This window comes from Kryptolebias marmoratus, linkage group LG13 (assembly GCF_001649575.2).
Source record: "Kryptolebias marmoratus isolate JLee-2015 linkage group LG13, ASM164957v2, whole genome shotgun sequence".
In the NCBI taxonomy this organism is placed as follows: Eukaryota; Metazoa; Chordata; class Actinopteri; order Cyprinodontiformes; family Rivulidae; genus Kryptolebias; species Kryptolebias marmoratus.
In genome coordinates this window covers 2,952,018-2,967,942 of record NC_051442.1, presented here as the reverse complement: position 1 = coordinate 2,967,942, position 15,925 = coordinate 2,952,018, and the positions used below count along the sequence as shown (strand labels likewise).

Genomic DNA, 15,925 nt, shown 5'->3' with positions numbered 1-15,925 from the left:
GCCCGTCGGCGGTGAGCCCTTCGCCCGTCGGCAGGGGGCCTGCGCCCGTCGGCAGGGGGCCTGTGCCCGTCGGCGGTGAGCCCTTCGCCCGTCGGCAGGGGGCCTGCGCCCGTCGGCGGTGTTTCTTCGATGGTAAATAGTCGTGTTGTTGAATTTGTTCGGTGTGTTCCGTAGAAGTCTGCACTGCGTCGTACGTAACGAGGACGACAAACCCCGTGATGGCCTCCGCTCTTTAAAACTGGAATGTTGTACATTTAGTGCCTTTTTTACATTTCATCAGCTAACTTAAACATCTGCTCGGGATAGAAAAGATAAGATTCATTTATTTTACTTTTATTGTACGTATTTTTTTACACATAATAAATATCACCTCTGTATCCACTGTTCAAATTTTATATAAAACTTCCTTCTGGCCATGAAACCCGGTGTTCGCTGTCTTTATTCACTCTTCTTCTTCTGTGGTTTTCAGTTTTAAACTCCAAACACTGACATGTTGGAATAAACTGCAGAAAGTGTCTCTCTGGACTGGGAAGGACTGTCCACCTGGGGACAAAATGCAAAGAAATGTCTTTTTCATCACATTTCATGGGACGATTTGTCCTTCTGGCTTTTCCTTCCTCTGTCCTTCTTTTTGTCTTCTCATTCCTCCCCTTGTTTGTCTTTTTGTCCTTTTTTATGTCCGCTTGTATGTCCTTTCTCCCTTTCAATGTCCCCTTGCGTGTCCTTTTACATTTTCATGTCCCATTACGGTTCCATTTATTCCTTTTATTGTCTTCACATTTCTCTGTCTGCCTCTTTTTGACCTTTTTATGTCCTCTCGTACGTCTTTTCTAAATTTTTTACGTCCACTTATATGTCCTTTCAGCCTTTCCACATCCCTTGTATGTCTTTTTGCCTGTTTTTTATGTCCTCTTGACCTTTCTACATCCTCCCGTATGTCCGTTTGACCTTTTCCTGTCCCCTTCTGTTTCCCCTTTCTGCCTTTTTGTGTCCCATTATGCATTCATCTTGTCTTTTCACGTCCCTCTGTGAGTCCTTTTTGCCTTTGTCTCCCTGCGGTCATCAATAATAATGCCATAAATTGCTGATTTTTTTTATAAGGAAAGTAAAAAGTTAATTTATTTATTCAATAAGTTGTTTTTTTATGATCTTTTCTTGATTCACTGTAACTTTCAGGTGATTTTACAGGTCAGCAGGTGTTTTAAATCTCTCACCAGTGCTGCCAGATTTACCCAGTTTCCTTTACGTCGTTTGTCTCATAAATACAAACTTCGTCTTCCTCTTTTATTTTGTCAAACCTTGAAGGTTTCGGGGCTCCTGCTGCAGTTTCACAGAAAGTGCAGTTTGTCCAGTTTTTATTTACTGTTCAGAGCATCATCTCTGTACATTAATCCCTCACTTCCCAGGTAAAAAAAAAATAAACAAATAAATAAAAAATCCCCTCAGGTGAAGTGAATGGAGATGGAAATCACCGGCTGCAGTGCCCGTGTTTAGCCGCAGGGGGGCGGTGTCGGCCCGCAGACTGGAGGCGGCGCTGCTTTTATCCCATCGATTTACTGATTAATGTGGAGCAAACACTCCGCTCGTCCCGCTGCAGGGTTTATTTTTTATGTTTATTTATTTAAAATGCAGATTAATTTCCTCTCTGTTGTCCTTGATGCCGGAGGCGGGAGAAAAAGAAACAGAAAGCCCGGGAATCCCGGGACTAAAGCGGCGGACGGGGACAATCCCCCCCCGTCCCGTGTTGTAACTCGACGCGGGTCATTTAACTGAAAGCGACACCAACACATAAAAGATGAAGACCGGGAGGATGAGGAGGAAACCGAACCTCCTGCGACTGCGGACCGCACACCTGCCAGGTAAGGCTTTCTGCTAGTGACTTTTCTTATTTCCTATAGAAAGCAGCAGGTAAACGTCACTCAGGTGTGCCGAAAGCTAGCTTGTTGGGTTTGTGTCGCCTCATTTACTCTCCGGCGTATTTGGCGGCGCAGAATTTTTAACAACTTCTCAGCAGAACCGGAAGCTAAACGTCTTGCCTCCGGCGCAGCTTTACGGCTCTGAAACATAACATTTATGCCACAAACACTGAGAGATCCTCCATGTTTGAAGACGTCTCCGCGTATTCACTTCTAACCGGGTCGTGCGCCGGTGACCCAAAAAGGAGCTGATCCGAAGGATGACCATTTTTTTTTGTTTATATAGATTAACAACTGAGTAAAAAAAAATGCACTTTATTTAAAATGATGTAGTTATAAAAAGACAGGGTTTGATTGTTACTTCTGGGCATTTATTTTCCATAAATATGCTTCCTAAAGTCAAACATTTACATCATTTTATTTCTGTTTTACTTAATTTGAAGAGAATACTCTTCTTTTTATTTCTTCTGCACTTTTACATTTAACTGCATGCATTAGAATAATTAAACCACATGGCAAAAATATCCCTTTCTTTTTTGTTTGAAATGTTAATTTATTCTCAGGGCAGCTAAAGATCCATTTATGACTTAATTTTGAAACATTCAACAAGAAAAACTAAATGTTAGCCCTTTTTTAAGTTAGATGTTTTTAAAGCAGTTTTTTGGCCTCAGTTCTGGTTCTGTTGCAGATCTTTTTAATGGTTTCAGTCTCATCTGACAGAAAAGTGTTTTTTATTATTATTTGGCTTGAAAACGAGGAGCGTTACGGACTGATTCTGGATTATCTGCTCCTTCTTATCTGAAGCAGGCAGAAAAGATGAATAAACGACCTCATCGAGTCGGTAACCAAATCGTTTTTGGGGTCTTAAACTGAGCAGCTGCTTTTAAATAAAAAGATTTAATTACTGAAACAATTCTGCTGCCCTCCTGTGGCCAATAAATAACCTTCAACTGTGAGTAAAAAAACTAAATGTTCTGTTTGTAATCAGTCAAAGCAAAGATTTAAGTGAATTAAAGTCCAGCGTTTGTCGTTTATTCAGGACTAATTAAACCTTTTAGGAGCTAATTTAAAAAATCTAAACACCTTTGGGCAACAAAAATGTCTCAAATAAACATAAAAATCCCATTTTTATGAAGAGCGACGGCACATAAAGGTTGAGGATATGAAGAGAATAATCTGGGGTTTAAATGTGGATTAAAACAACATTAAAGACTCTGATCAGAACCTGAACGAGACATCAGGAAGAGCGGGAAAAAAATGTCGGGTTTAAAGGTTGAGTCGAGCGTCGTTTCAGCCTGAAGGATTCGTTTCTTCGTTTAATCGCCGTCGTTTCTCCTGCTGGTCGAGTCAGACGTCGTGTTTCGCCTCCCCCCGATTCGAGGAGAAGCTCAGATCTACTCTAAACTGAAGGCCTGTCTCCTCCGCCTCCGTTTGGCTTTTAAACTAACATCTTACTGTGAGGAAGGAGCTGTCAATGACCCTCAGGCATCCAGGACACGGAAAACCCAAAAATAAAAAAAGGTTAAAAACAAAACCAACTTTTATTCTGCAGCTTCTCATCCGAGGAGCTTTCTGAGTTCAAAACGCAGAGAGAGTGGCGTTCCAGCTTTCAAAGCTGAGATGTTCGTTATACCAAAGACCCAAATGAGCCTCTGTTGTGAGGGGAGTGAGTTTAACCTGCGTGTGAATCCAGCTTACAGAACATCTCAGCTTTAAAAACTGGATCTCCACTCTCTGCTGTCGGAACTCAGCTGCTGCCAGAGTTTACCTCAACATCTGTAAAGGTGACTTCAGTTGGAGCCGTCTGTGTTTGGCGGCCATCTTGAATCGGGTCGGCTGCAGTCGTTCGTCCCTAACAGCTTCATTAAAGTCCGTCGAGCGGCTCCTGAGATATTTCGTTAACAGGTAGATGAACACAGAGCCGTTTTTTTTTGCTTGACGTGAAATATTCCAGCTGTTGTTTATCTTCACAGGGGTGTTTGTTTACATGCTGATAAATAAACAAACAAACAAACATCAGATCCTCTTCAGCCACTCGGGAGGGACTCGCGGTCGTTTCTTTGTCCGTTAGCGAAATATCTCGTGAACCGCTGGACGGATTTTGACGAATCTTTCAGGAAATCGTCGCCGGACGTTCATCTTACGGCTGATTAGCTTTCGGAGTTGACCCATTCCAAGATGGCCGCCACAGCCAACCAACTTCAGCAAACACAAAAAGGGTTGTAACTCGGTCAGTTTTATAGCTGTTGAGCTCAGACTCGGCGTGGTAGTAGCTGGGAGTGACTCACAGCGTGCGCTCTGACCGCGGCGAGGCGAGATCGACGGTTCCCGCGTGACGCGGAAGGCGGCGGGCGACGTGCAACCCTTCAGGGAATGCTCGGCCTCTGCTTCCCAAACGTTCCCTAATAAGGTTGTTGTTTTAAAAATAGCCCAAAAATCTGAGTCTGACGATGATTTAAAAACAAACAAAACAGAAATGCTTCAGATTCCAAGGAGGGCTCGTGTTTGTCTGAGGAAACCGTCCAGCTTGAGGATGACAGGAGAGGAGGAGGAGGAGGAGGAGGAGGAGACGCGTCCCTTATATGGCCTTTCCCCACCATGCAGTGGGAGGAGGAAGAGGCCGAGCGATGAAGGATGTTCTGGCAGGATGTCGGCGTCCGGACTCAGCCGGAGCAGCTAGAGCGCCTCTGGGTCGGTCCGACGGTCGGGTTCTGGAGCCGTGCAGAAGATTAGACGTCCTCCGAGGTAAACGCCGCGGTTTCTAACAGGACGAGGAAGCAGCTTTGATCTCGTTTATTTAGTGACGGCTGAGGAAACGTCCAGATGTTTCAGGGATGCAGAAACTGTTAGTTCTCCATGGAGACGAATCCTCGCTCCTCACCTTTTATCTCCGTTTACGATTTCTCGCACTTTTCCCACCGCTTTGTGACAACTTACCTGTGGTTTGAGCGACAGTTATCTAATTTAACAAGATAAAACTAAAGCATTTAAACAAGTTTTATGACAGAAAACACTTTTAGAAACAGACGTCTGTACTTTTTGCTGCTTTACATTAATCTAACCACTTCAGTTCCTCTAAGATTATTTATAAATTCACGTAAAGAAATCAGAAAAAGTGATATTTTGTTCTGAAATAAACAATTTGAGCATCTTGCCAGACAGATCCGCTTGGGGTCGATTCTCGCTGTCGGTAAAATCCACCTCAGGAAGCTCGACGATAGCTCTAAATCAGCCGTTTTTATAGATATCGAGGTAAAACTTGGCGTGGTAGTAGCTGAGAGTCGTCCTCGGCACGTACTCTGAGCTCCAACAGATTATGTGAGATCCTGTTTAAAGATTTTACCAAACCGGCTCAAATTTTGTCTTTTTTTTTTCTGTCATCATAAGATGATCTCTGTAAAAACTCTGGCTACGGGCGGCGGGTGATATGCATTCCTTCTAAAGTTACTAAACCTTTAATTTAAACTCAGAGCTGCTTCATCAGGTTTAAAAAAAATCAGCTTTTCTTTTAATTTTAAATTTCTTCTCGAAATCCGTCCGACCAAAACAACAGAAACCACAAACATGTGGAAAATGTGTCCCATGTGCAGAACACATGTTTCACACATGTGGTTTCTCCGGAGGGAAATCCTGCGCTCAGGTTCAACTCGACGTCAGACGGTACTTCCTGTTGTGAGTTTTTTTTTTTTTTTTAAAGATCAGCCGGATTTGCGGTGGAGATAAAAACAGAACTGAATTCAGCCGAACCGTCGTTTCCACCTGAACCGGGAGTCAGAAAACATCCGAATTATCCCTTTATTTACGATCCGGGCCCCTCTGAATCGTGGGCGCGGGGGGTGCTACAGCATGTGTGGATGACCAGAAATAAAGCGTGTTTAAAAAATATAGAAGTTTTAAAAAAAAAGGAATGAATGACTAAACAAGTAGATGTTTTGTAAGTTTTTAATCCGATTCGACTTTTTAATGAGTTTCCTGTTTGTGGCTGCACTTTACATTACCGTCTACGTAAAACACCTTCTTTCGGCTACTAATACCTGAGCTGAAACAGGTAAAACAAACTAAAATAAAAAATAAAAACAGACGTTGCTTTATTGTTTTGGTTTCCAGCGTGTCGATTGTTCCTCTTTTAAGATTTACAGATTAAAGGTCGTCGTTGGAAAACCATAAAATCAAACATAAAGAAAGTTTATCCTGATTTTTAATCACGCGGTCTAGTTCGAAATGGTTCACTCTGGTAGTTTTCCGGATTTCTAACTTTGGAATGCGGGTCTGCGCTCGATATAAACAAAGCACTTTTTTTTTTTTTTTAAATCTGTTTTTACTCAACAAATCTGAGCGTAAATACGTCAAAATTGCTGGACTTCTTGATCTCAGACGGCTCTAACATGGACGTCGCCATCATTTAGCCGTTTTCAGTCACTTCGGCTGTTTCTGCAGGTAAACAAACGGTTCGGTCTCAAGTTCTGCTTACAAAATAAATTCAAAGAAATGTTAAAAAGGGTGAAAAAATGTGCTAAATTTGTTTTTGTTGTCTTTTATTTTTATTTGGGCCGGTCTTCATGACATCAGCGTTTAATGCGTCTTTGTAACCGAACTTCAGCGGCCGTTTGTTTGTTTACCTACAAAAACAGCTGAAGTGACTGAAACCAGGTCAACGATGTCTGTTGGTCGAGCCGTCAGGGATTGAGAACTCCGACGATGTTGATGTGTTGTATTTACGCTCAGACCTGTTGATTAAACAGAAAAAATGGCTTTGTTTACGTTGAGTGCAGACCCGCGTTTCAGAATTACATATAAACGTATCCGGAGAACTACAGGAGGGAACGCTTTCAAACCGCACCGTGTGATGCAGTTCAGGTTAAACTTTGTTTAATGTTTGATTTCAAAGTTTTCATTGAGTACCGTTAAATGAAGTTATTTAAATAAAAAAATACAAAAACTTCTGTTTTCACCGACCGTAGGACGACTCGTGTCACCTATGGTATCAATAAAAGTAGAATAATATAAAGTAATAATTAGGAGGCAGAAAAGTCGGTTTCTTGCTTCACATGTTGACAGAATGTCTGGTTTTAAAGAGAAAATTAATAAAAAGTGTTTTTATTTTTGTGCTCCTCTTCCTCTCACATGACGGCTTTTCTTCATCGGACCTCCATCTGACCCAGTCAGGGACAGATCCGTCCCCGGTCAGGGACGGGCCTGTCCCCGGTCAGGGACGGACCAGTCTCCGGTCAGTGACGGACCTGTCCCCGGTCAGGGACGGGCCTGTCCCCGGTCAGAGACGGATCTGTCCCCGGTCAGAGACGGATCTGTCCCCGGTCAGAGAGGGACCTGTCCCCGGTCAGGGACGGACCTGTCCCCGGTCAGGGAACCCCCTTTTTCTCCGCTGCTTGTTTACCAGCTCATCCTCATGGGAACTTACCATGACTTCATCACCAGTTCTGTCGGTTCCGTCGGTTCCATAGACATGACACATTGTTTTTGTTTTCCCATCAGGAAACAATCTGTGCTGAAAAAACAAAACAACAAAATGATGACTCACTCAAGCCTGATGAAATAATCCCTTTTCTTAAACAGAAAGATCTTTAATTTGCTGAGTCATGCTTCTTGCCATCAGTCTGAGAAGTGCCAGAGGTTGCGAGAGGAAAAAAAAATAAAACTAAAAAAAGCCCCGTTTGCGTTCGGGGATAAATAGTTCTGTCAAAAGGTCACCGTGTCACACGCCGCGCTTCCTTCCTTTTTTTTTATTTTTGGTTCTTTTGACTCATATAACCTGCTTCCTGCTTTCAGGTCTCTGTGATCCGTCTGATTCGGACTCGGTGCGTTCCGCAGCGCCATGGCCGCCTTCCAGCTGCTCTTCCTGCTGTCAGCCAGCTGCGCCGCCGCCGCCGTGGCGTCCGCTCTGCCCCGCCGCCACCTCCCCCCGTGCCAAGTGGTAAGTGCTCACAGGCGCCGGGCCGGTCCTCTTATTCCCCTTTTATTTTTTTTAAAAACTGAAGCCGGGTCGGTCAGAACCGGTCCATCCTTCCCTCGGTTTGGTTTCCATGGCAACGGCGGCGCAGATTCAGGTTCATTTTAATGTTTTGGTCTTCATGATGTAAACATCTGAATCTCTGATTGATGGTTTCCAGTCTTCAGGACGCCGTCGTCCGGTCAACTAAATGTCTTTAACTGCTGAGGCTAAATCTGCACAGGACTGTTTGAAAAGAGGCAAACTTCAGGATGAATTTCTATAAATAAATAAATATTTTATAAAAGCGTCATTCCCTTTCATGCCAGAGTTTTAAACAAAGATCGGCTCACGTGTTCAGCATCGGTAAAACTCAGACTTTTTCCGCCGTTTTCGTCTCGGCTCCGACGTTAGCCGAGTTGTAGACGTCTTCCGAACGGTTACATGATCGCCCGTCCTTCGCTGCGGTCCGATCAGCTGCTTTCCTCTCGGATGATTAACCGTTCGGCTGAAACATCTGTCTCTGATCGAACCGTCTCATCACGCCTAACGATGACTCGTCGTTTCCCGGGAGGTTCGATGATGAAGAGTTGATGGAGGATTCGTCCAGAACATAAACAAACAAAAACAAACAAACAAACAAACAGGACTGCGCTCCTGTGGGTTAAAAAAAGAAAAAAGAAACATCTGGACTTGCGTGCAAATCGCTCTCCTTCCCCTCCCTCCTGAGGGTCGTTGGTCTCACTGTAGTTTAAAGGGATAGTCTGGACATTTTTGACGTGATGTCATGTCGGACAGTTCTGAGCTGTGACGCGAGGAAGAGGCAAAAGTCTTCATCCGAGAGCAGTTTGTTTGTTTGTTTGTCACTTTTCAGGTTTTATAAAAGTGTTCTTCCTGAAAAGCATCACACCGCTGTGAAGGAACGCCGTCCGTGTTGAACGTGCCGAGCTCAGATGGATCATTTTATCCCGACGGTTCTGGCTGTGGATCAGTCCGCCGGGTCCAGAGGAACCGTTTGGACCAAGTAGACCGGCACGTAGAGGAGAAACGAACGATCAAATGCAAAAGTGTGGAGGTTCAACATGAGCTAAAGAGCTAACCGTTAGCCTAGCCTGGACGGATGTCACGGCTGATAAATCACCGGACTGGCCCTTTAAGCTGCACATTTATACATTTAACTCTTGGGATGAACCTGCGAAAGTAAAAGCAGCAACAAGTCGTCTTTTCTTAAATTAGCTTCACCCCCGAAAGTAAAGTTGCGTCACTTTTCTCTGCGGTCATCAGTGTTTCTATTAATACCAAGAATATCAGTTCAGGTTTCGCTGCTGCAGAACGATCGCGCCTCAAACGGCTTTTCTTCCTTTTCTAAGTGCGTCCGGATGAATCCTGTTAGGAGCAACTCCGAAACGCTTAAAAAGTCCAATCCGGCTCATTCCTGATGAAGTTATAAATCCTGCTGACAGGGGTTCGATTGTAGAAAAAGAATCGGTTATTTCCCAAAGCAGCTCATAAATGGAGTCTGTTGCAAATTTTATTCAAATAGGAGAAATGATTCGTGTATTCGGGGATATTTTTGGCCTGATCTGGTTGTGTGTTCCTGGAGGCGGAGCTTGTAGAGGTATTAGAGGAGCCGTTCTCCGGCGGTGCTGCTACAGCAGAGCAACGCAGGCCGTCGTTTAAGGTGATATATTCTGTGTAAACCAGGATCCTTGTTTCAGAGCTCCGTCGGACTCGCCGGTCGGCTCATGGGGGTCAGGAAGACCGTCAGCGTCCCCGCTTTGGGTCCATCCTGGTGTCATTTCCCGTCTCCTATCCTGTCATTACTGCTGCTGCAAAACAAACCAATTACTCCTCAAACTGAGCTGCTCAGATGGGATTTAAACTTTATAAAAGTGTAGATTTTACTTGACAAGCGTCTCAAACTGTTAAACTCCGTGAGGCTTGGCCGGCTTTGTGTGTTTCTCGGAGGCTCAGCCTGAATCACGGCGCAGAAGTCGTCTGTCTTTGCTCACATGCAGAAATCAGATAAGCGTGATCCCAGGGGCGTGCAGACACCGAGCGAAACTAAACAAATAAAGTGAAGGATTTGAAGAAGGGTGGGCCTGAAAACGCTGCCCTTTGCGTCTGGAGGGGGAGATTTGGCTTCAGGCCACAAAAAGTTCAGCGCTAAGTACTTCAAAAAACCCCGGGCGGTTTTCAACGCGACGCCTGAATTAAAAAAATAAACTTTAATTCTTATTCTCAACATTTTATTCATCGCTTAAAGAATGAGCCAAAGTTTCCAAAATGGAGATCTGAAAGCAATAAATATCAAAGCAAACAAGCCTGGAGTATAAATATATTCTGACCTTGAGGTCTGAGAAATGAGGCCAATGCTGCAGCGCCTCAAACCGGCCAGCAGGGGGCGACTCTCCTGGTTCCTCCTGTTAAAAACATTTTCACCGTAAAGCCACTTCTTTAGTTTCCGTTTTCAGGTCGGCGTCTGTGAATTTAACTGAGCTGCAGCCATGTTCGTGTTCGCCGAGGTGGATCAGCGGTGGCGGCCATCTTGAGAGCTTTAAACGAACGCCCCTTACAGGATCTGTTAGAGCTCGGAGTACGGGTTGGGGATCACTCTCAGCTACTGCCACACAAAACTTTAGCTCGGTGTCTGCAGAAAAATTGACTCAAGTGTGGCCATTTTGGCGTTTGGTACAGTCGATTAGCAATGGCGGCCATCTTGAAAAGGTTTGACTCCAGTTGGAGACGTACATCCAAATGTTACTTTGTAAGAGTTTCATTAAAATGAATTCACAGGTTCGTGGGATATTTTGCTAACAGACAAACACTCATAGAGACAGGCAGGTACATGATTACCCATCTTTGATAATACAGACAATAAATCAAAGATTTACCTGGAAACAGACAAGTTTAAACCAAGTTCATCAAGTTTTGGTTGTCAGACCTCAGTTTATGTTCACTGAAAAATAAAAAAACAGCAAACACAAACTTTAAAAAATTTTTTTAAAGTTAATACTAGTTCAAAGGGAATCAGCCGGTACACATCAGGAGACCTAAATACGTTTTATCAGAGATTACGAGCGCAATCGGCTGCTTTCTACGCAGGCTGAGGCGTTATCGCTGATAAAACGTGGGAATAACTGGAGAAAACGGCGGCTTTTGTTTATTATTTGTTTGACATCGGATACGGGAGGCGAATAGGTCGGCGTTTTCGTTCGCCGCCGGCTTGTCAGCAGCCAGGAATGCCCGTTTCACTACACGATAAATGTGCCGAGGAGTTAAACGTGTTCGGCTGCGGAGAGAAAACAGGGGCGGGGGGCAGCTTTACGAGCTGTTTTTGGACACAGGATCCCGTCGCCATGTGGTTTCTATTATAAAGCACGTTTAATAACCTGAATATTTCAGTTTATTAGGGTGGAAAATGACATGTTCTGGTCATAAAAGTGTGAGGTGTGTTTTCCTCACTGCTGATTAGATTTTTCTTTATCTTTCTTGCTGCCAAATTGTTGACTCATGAGTTCAGCTCCAAACATTCGGTCGGTCGTGTCACGATCAGGCCGTCCTAATCAGACCTGCATGTTCGTCCTTTTGTCCGCAGATCCAGATGGACGTGTTCTGCAGCGATCTGAGCCTCAGAGCCGCACCGACCAACCTTCCCCGAGGAGTCCAAATGCTGGATCTGTCCCGAAACCAGGTTCAAAACCTCACCGAGGAAACTTTGGGGTTCCACACCGGCTTCCATCGGCTGAACCTCCATTCCAACAGGATCCACTTCGTCCAGCCGGGACTCTTCAGGGACATGAAGGATCTCAGGGTGTTGGATCTCTCCAAGAACCATTTAAATGTCTTTGCCCACTCCAAAATAAACATCGGCCCTCTGACAGCCGTGGAGTCTCTGGACCTTTCAAACAACGGCTTGTACACGGATATGTCGGACTACTTCCTGGCTGAATCTCCATCGCTGGCCAACCTTTCCCTGAACGGCAACAGCATCACGAAAATCACTCGGAACACCTTCAGCGGAGCGTCGTCCCTGCGGAAAATCAACCTCCACAACAATGTCATCCTGGAGATCGAAGACGGGGCTTTCGACTCCCTGGATAACCTGACGGAGCTGGATTTGTCCAAGAATTCAATCACGTGCATCCTGGATTTCAATCTGTACAGCCTGACCTTTCTGAACCTCAGCAAGAACAGCATCGAGTTCTTCCAAAGCGTGGAGTCGAACGATCTGTTCAGACTTCGCTCTCTTGATCTGAGTGAAAACAAACTGCTTTACTTGCCTCCTCTGCCAGAAAAGACTGTGCTCGAGTTTCTGGACGTCTCACGAAACCATCTCCAGACGGTCAACAACACGGGAAATCAGACAAACTTGACTTTTAACCATCTGAGATACCTGGACATGAGTTACAACAAACTCAAAAGCATCCCAGAGGATTTCTTCAACAGTATGAAGCTCCTCGAGGTCCTGAATGTGAGTAATAACTGTATCGGCTCGTTTTCGGCCACCTCTAAAGGCCTTTTGCAGAGAGTGAAGATTCTTAACCTCGGCCAGAATTCGCTGCAGAGTCTGACGTTTGGGGACAATGCTCTGCCGTCGCTGAAGAAGCTCTTCTTACAAGGAAATGACCTCACAGTTCTTGACCACCGAACGTTTCAACGCCTGCCGTGCCTCAGATACCTTCAGCTCCAGCAGAACAATCTGAGGATCTGTGGCTCTGAGCAGAACCGGCTCGACCCAACGCCGATGAACCCGAACAAGAACTCTTCTGGGTGCGTGTCCTTCGATTCTCTACGCAACCTGCACTTCCTGTACCTCTCCGAAAACAATCTGAGGACCCTCCCTGCAAATGCCTTTGTAAACACCCCCCTGAAGTTACTAGACTTGTCCCTAAACCCGGGCTTGGACCTCCACAGGGACTCGCTCTCTGGTCTGGAACGTTCTCTGGTCCACCTCGTCCTGAGAGAAAACAACATATCGAGTCTAAACACAGACATGTCCTCCCTGAAGAGCCTCAGACACGTTGACCTCTCCACCAACCAGCTGAACAGCCTACCAACGTGGAACCAAGAGTCTGCCATCGAGTCCCTCAACCTGCAGAACAACAACCTGGTGACCCTGGACCAGTCCAGCGTCCTGGCCCTGGAGCGCTCCTTAAAGACCCTCTACGTGGGCTTCAACCCGCTGAGCTGCTGCGACAACCTCGGCTTCCTCCACATGATGCAGCACTCTTCTGTCACCGTCCCCGACATCGAGATCGTGACCTGCGTCCACCAGGACTACCCCGAGCCGGTCAACATCGAGAGGGTCACCAAGGAGATGTGCCGCCAACCGGACGTCCCGAACTACTCCGTGGTCGTCATCGCGACGCTTTCAGCCATGGTGGTCCTCACGGCGCTGCTGGTTCTGTGTTACTGTTTAAGGAAAAGAAAACGCAACCGAGGATTTCACGCGTAGGAGTCGCATTTCAAGGACGTCTGTACAAGAGAATACTGAAGGGTCTAAATGTGAATGTGTAGTCTGGTGACGCTCAGAATCTTCTTTATGGACAACTTTAAGCACTGAATTTGGATCACCACTGCTAAGAGCCATCACTGACTGCAAAGACGTTTCCGTGAAGCCTTTATATCCTCTACATGAAGCAGTTGTGCAAAATAAGTAAACAAACAATAGAAAGCAGCGGTTGATGAAGGATTTCTTCTTAATGCAGAAGATTTGGGCTTTTCTGCTGGACTTTTTCTATGTCAGTTTCGAGCAGCATCTGAAAGTGTTTTTTAAGGAAATGCAGCTTTCACCCCTGACGGCGCGCTCAGACCACAATGAAAGGTGGATTTGAAAGGAAGTTCGACTTCTTTGTTACGTGCTTTTCCCAAGCACTCATTACTTTAGAGACCCGAAGAAAAGGACGGAAAACAAACAAAATACCAAAACCCCGCCTGGCTGTCCCCGCCTGGTGCGAAGCTCTGCAGACGACGCATTCAGGCGTTCGATGCAGACGAACATACCAGACGTGTGGGCAGCAGAATCTAAACTTACATATTTATTCTTGAAACAGCAGTGTTAATGTATTCCTGACACCACTTAATGAATGTACAGTTCAAGAACCAACACTAAAACACTTTCAGCCAACAGCAGCACCAGCAGACCGGACCGAAGAACTTCCAACCAAAGATTTCCAGAGATTTATTCACTGAATCTGTGCTGTAAATATAAACTCATACCAGTCTCCTATCTGTCTGTAACTATGACAAAATCCACAGTTAAAACTGCAGTTTTGGAAACCCCAAAAAACAACGGTTAGCATAAAATCAGAAAATACCGATTGAAGCCCTTGACATGCTGGATTGGAAGCGTTAAAGGTGTTCGTTAACAAATATAGAATTATATAATTACACATGTTACGTCCACCAGGCTCGTTTGGTGGGGCAACATTAAAGGAAACCACACAAGGATTTACTAAAATAAATTTATTAAAATATACTGCAGAAATTAGACCTAAAAGAGGAAATAAAACCTGAAAAAAGAAACCAAAATATATTAATATTCCCAGCGTTCCCAAAACCCTAAGTTTGAGTCTTCCTACGATCCCAAATCCTTGGTTCCAAGGGTCTGATGTTCTATGGGTCCCCTTTCCGGTGAGGTTCCTGCAGTCCAGATGCTTGGTTTTTAAAGTTCCTGAAGATCCCAAATTTCTCAGGTTCTTGAGTGTCACTGGTTCTGTTGTACCAGGTCCAAATGTTCCTAAAATCAAACGATGTTCCAATTGACATATTCCAGGATCCTGACTTGCAACAACTATATCCCGCTTCTATCTTTTTATTCTCCTTAAATATGGTTTTTAAAAGGGTATTTGTTGCATTTTAAGCCTCCAAGCAGCAATAAAAAAAAAACCAACTGTGGTTGTAATTTTATTTTATTGTTATACAAAGATGTGGAAATCTGGAAACATGGAACCTTGGAGCGAAATTCCAAAGATCCCCCTTTTTAAGGCCTCTTTCTTTTAGTGTTTATACAAAATGAAGTGAATCCAGAGTTAAAATACAGATATTAGAGAGGTACCACTGGTATGTACCTTTTTAGGAATGAAATGTTTTAATAAGATGGACGTTTTAAAGTTGGTTGAAGCCAAAACAGACCGGAGAACTGAAGAACGATTTGCCTTTAAGCTGAAAATGAAGAAAACACTACTAAAGTTTGTGAAGGAAAATGTTCTATTTATAAACTCAAAACAGATGAAGGTGTCCAAGATGGCAGTTTACTCTTTTATAGTTTGCACTTTAAACCTCTGCGTTTGTGTGATTTTTATCTTTTTTTTTTTTCGACTGAAGACACTAAGAGACGAATATTGTTTTATATTCTGTGCAAAAAATGTAAAATGTAATTTATTTTGTTAGAGATGGCTAAGCCAGACATTTAAACCTCGAGTTGTTTGTGTTGATCCCAGATCTTTGGTGCTCTTTCTGTTAATCTTCACATAAAAAGTAAAAGTGCCATTTTTAATCCAGTTTTCTGGGCAAAGCTTCAACGTAAACAACAGATTTTCTGATGTTTGTATGAAGAAAAACCAAAAATAAATGAATCACACACACAAGAAAACTGTTTTGTTTGTTTGACGTACCTCGTTGTAATCTTTCTGTCCAGAAACTTGGACGTTTTCTTTGGTCTGCTTGTCCGTTTCTTTATATTTTGTTTGTTCTTTCTCCTATTTTTAGGTCCATCTGATTCAGACCAACCAACATTTTATTCTGAATTAACATCTTTAAAGACATTTAATAATCCTTTCCTTTGTTTCAGTTGATATCTATTTATTCAGCCGGGGTCAAAGGTTCATTAACGTTGACAAACGCTCAATAAGATATCCTATAGTTAATGTTTTAAAAGCAGACACCAAAGAATATCTATAATCCTCATAATTTATTGACTTGTTTTCCAAAGTAGCTGCTGTATTTAGCCGTACTGTAACTCATTAACATATAACACATTTATTTGAATATGACAAATACTAAGAAAGGTACTTTCTTCTAGTTGTTGATGTTTACAGAGGTGTGTTTGAGTACCCTA

At 43.9% G+C, this 15,925-nt stretch overlaps 1 protein-coding gene across 1 annotated transcript; it reads left to right on the top strand.

The window, feature by feature from the left end:
* Window positions 1–4,528: 4,528 nt before the first annotated feature.
* lrrc32 (leucine rich repeat containing 32) lies at window positions 4,529–14,803 on the top strand. The gene is made up of 3 exons (XM_017429139.3): window positions 4,529–4,661; window positions 7,704–7,848; window positions 11,462–14,803. Exons 2-3 carry the CDS (start codon window positions 7,750–7,752, stop codon window positions 13,319–13,321), a joined length of 1,959 nt encoding a protein of 652 aa, XP_017284628.1. The 5' UTR covers window positions 4,529–4,661; window positions 7,704–7,749; the 3' UTR covers window positions 13,322–14,803.
* Window positions 14,804–15,925: the final 1,122 nt, after the last annotated feature.

Bases quoted from the DNA above. Each gene is read 5' to 3' on its own strand.
- lrrc32 (XM_017429139.3), top strand. From the start codon at position 7,750: ATGGCCGCCTTCCAGCTGCTCTTCCTGCTGTCAGCCAGCTGCGCCGCC. The intron at 7,849-11,461 runs GTAAGTGCTCAC...TTTTGTCCGCAG, and splicing joins ACCTCCCCCCGTGCCAAGTG to ATCCAGATGGACGTGTTCTG.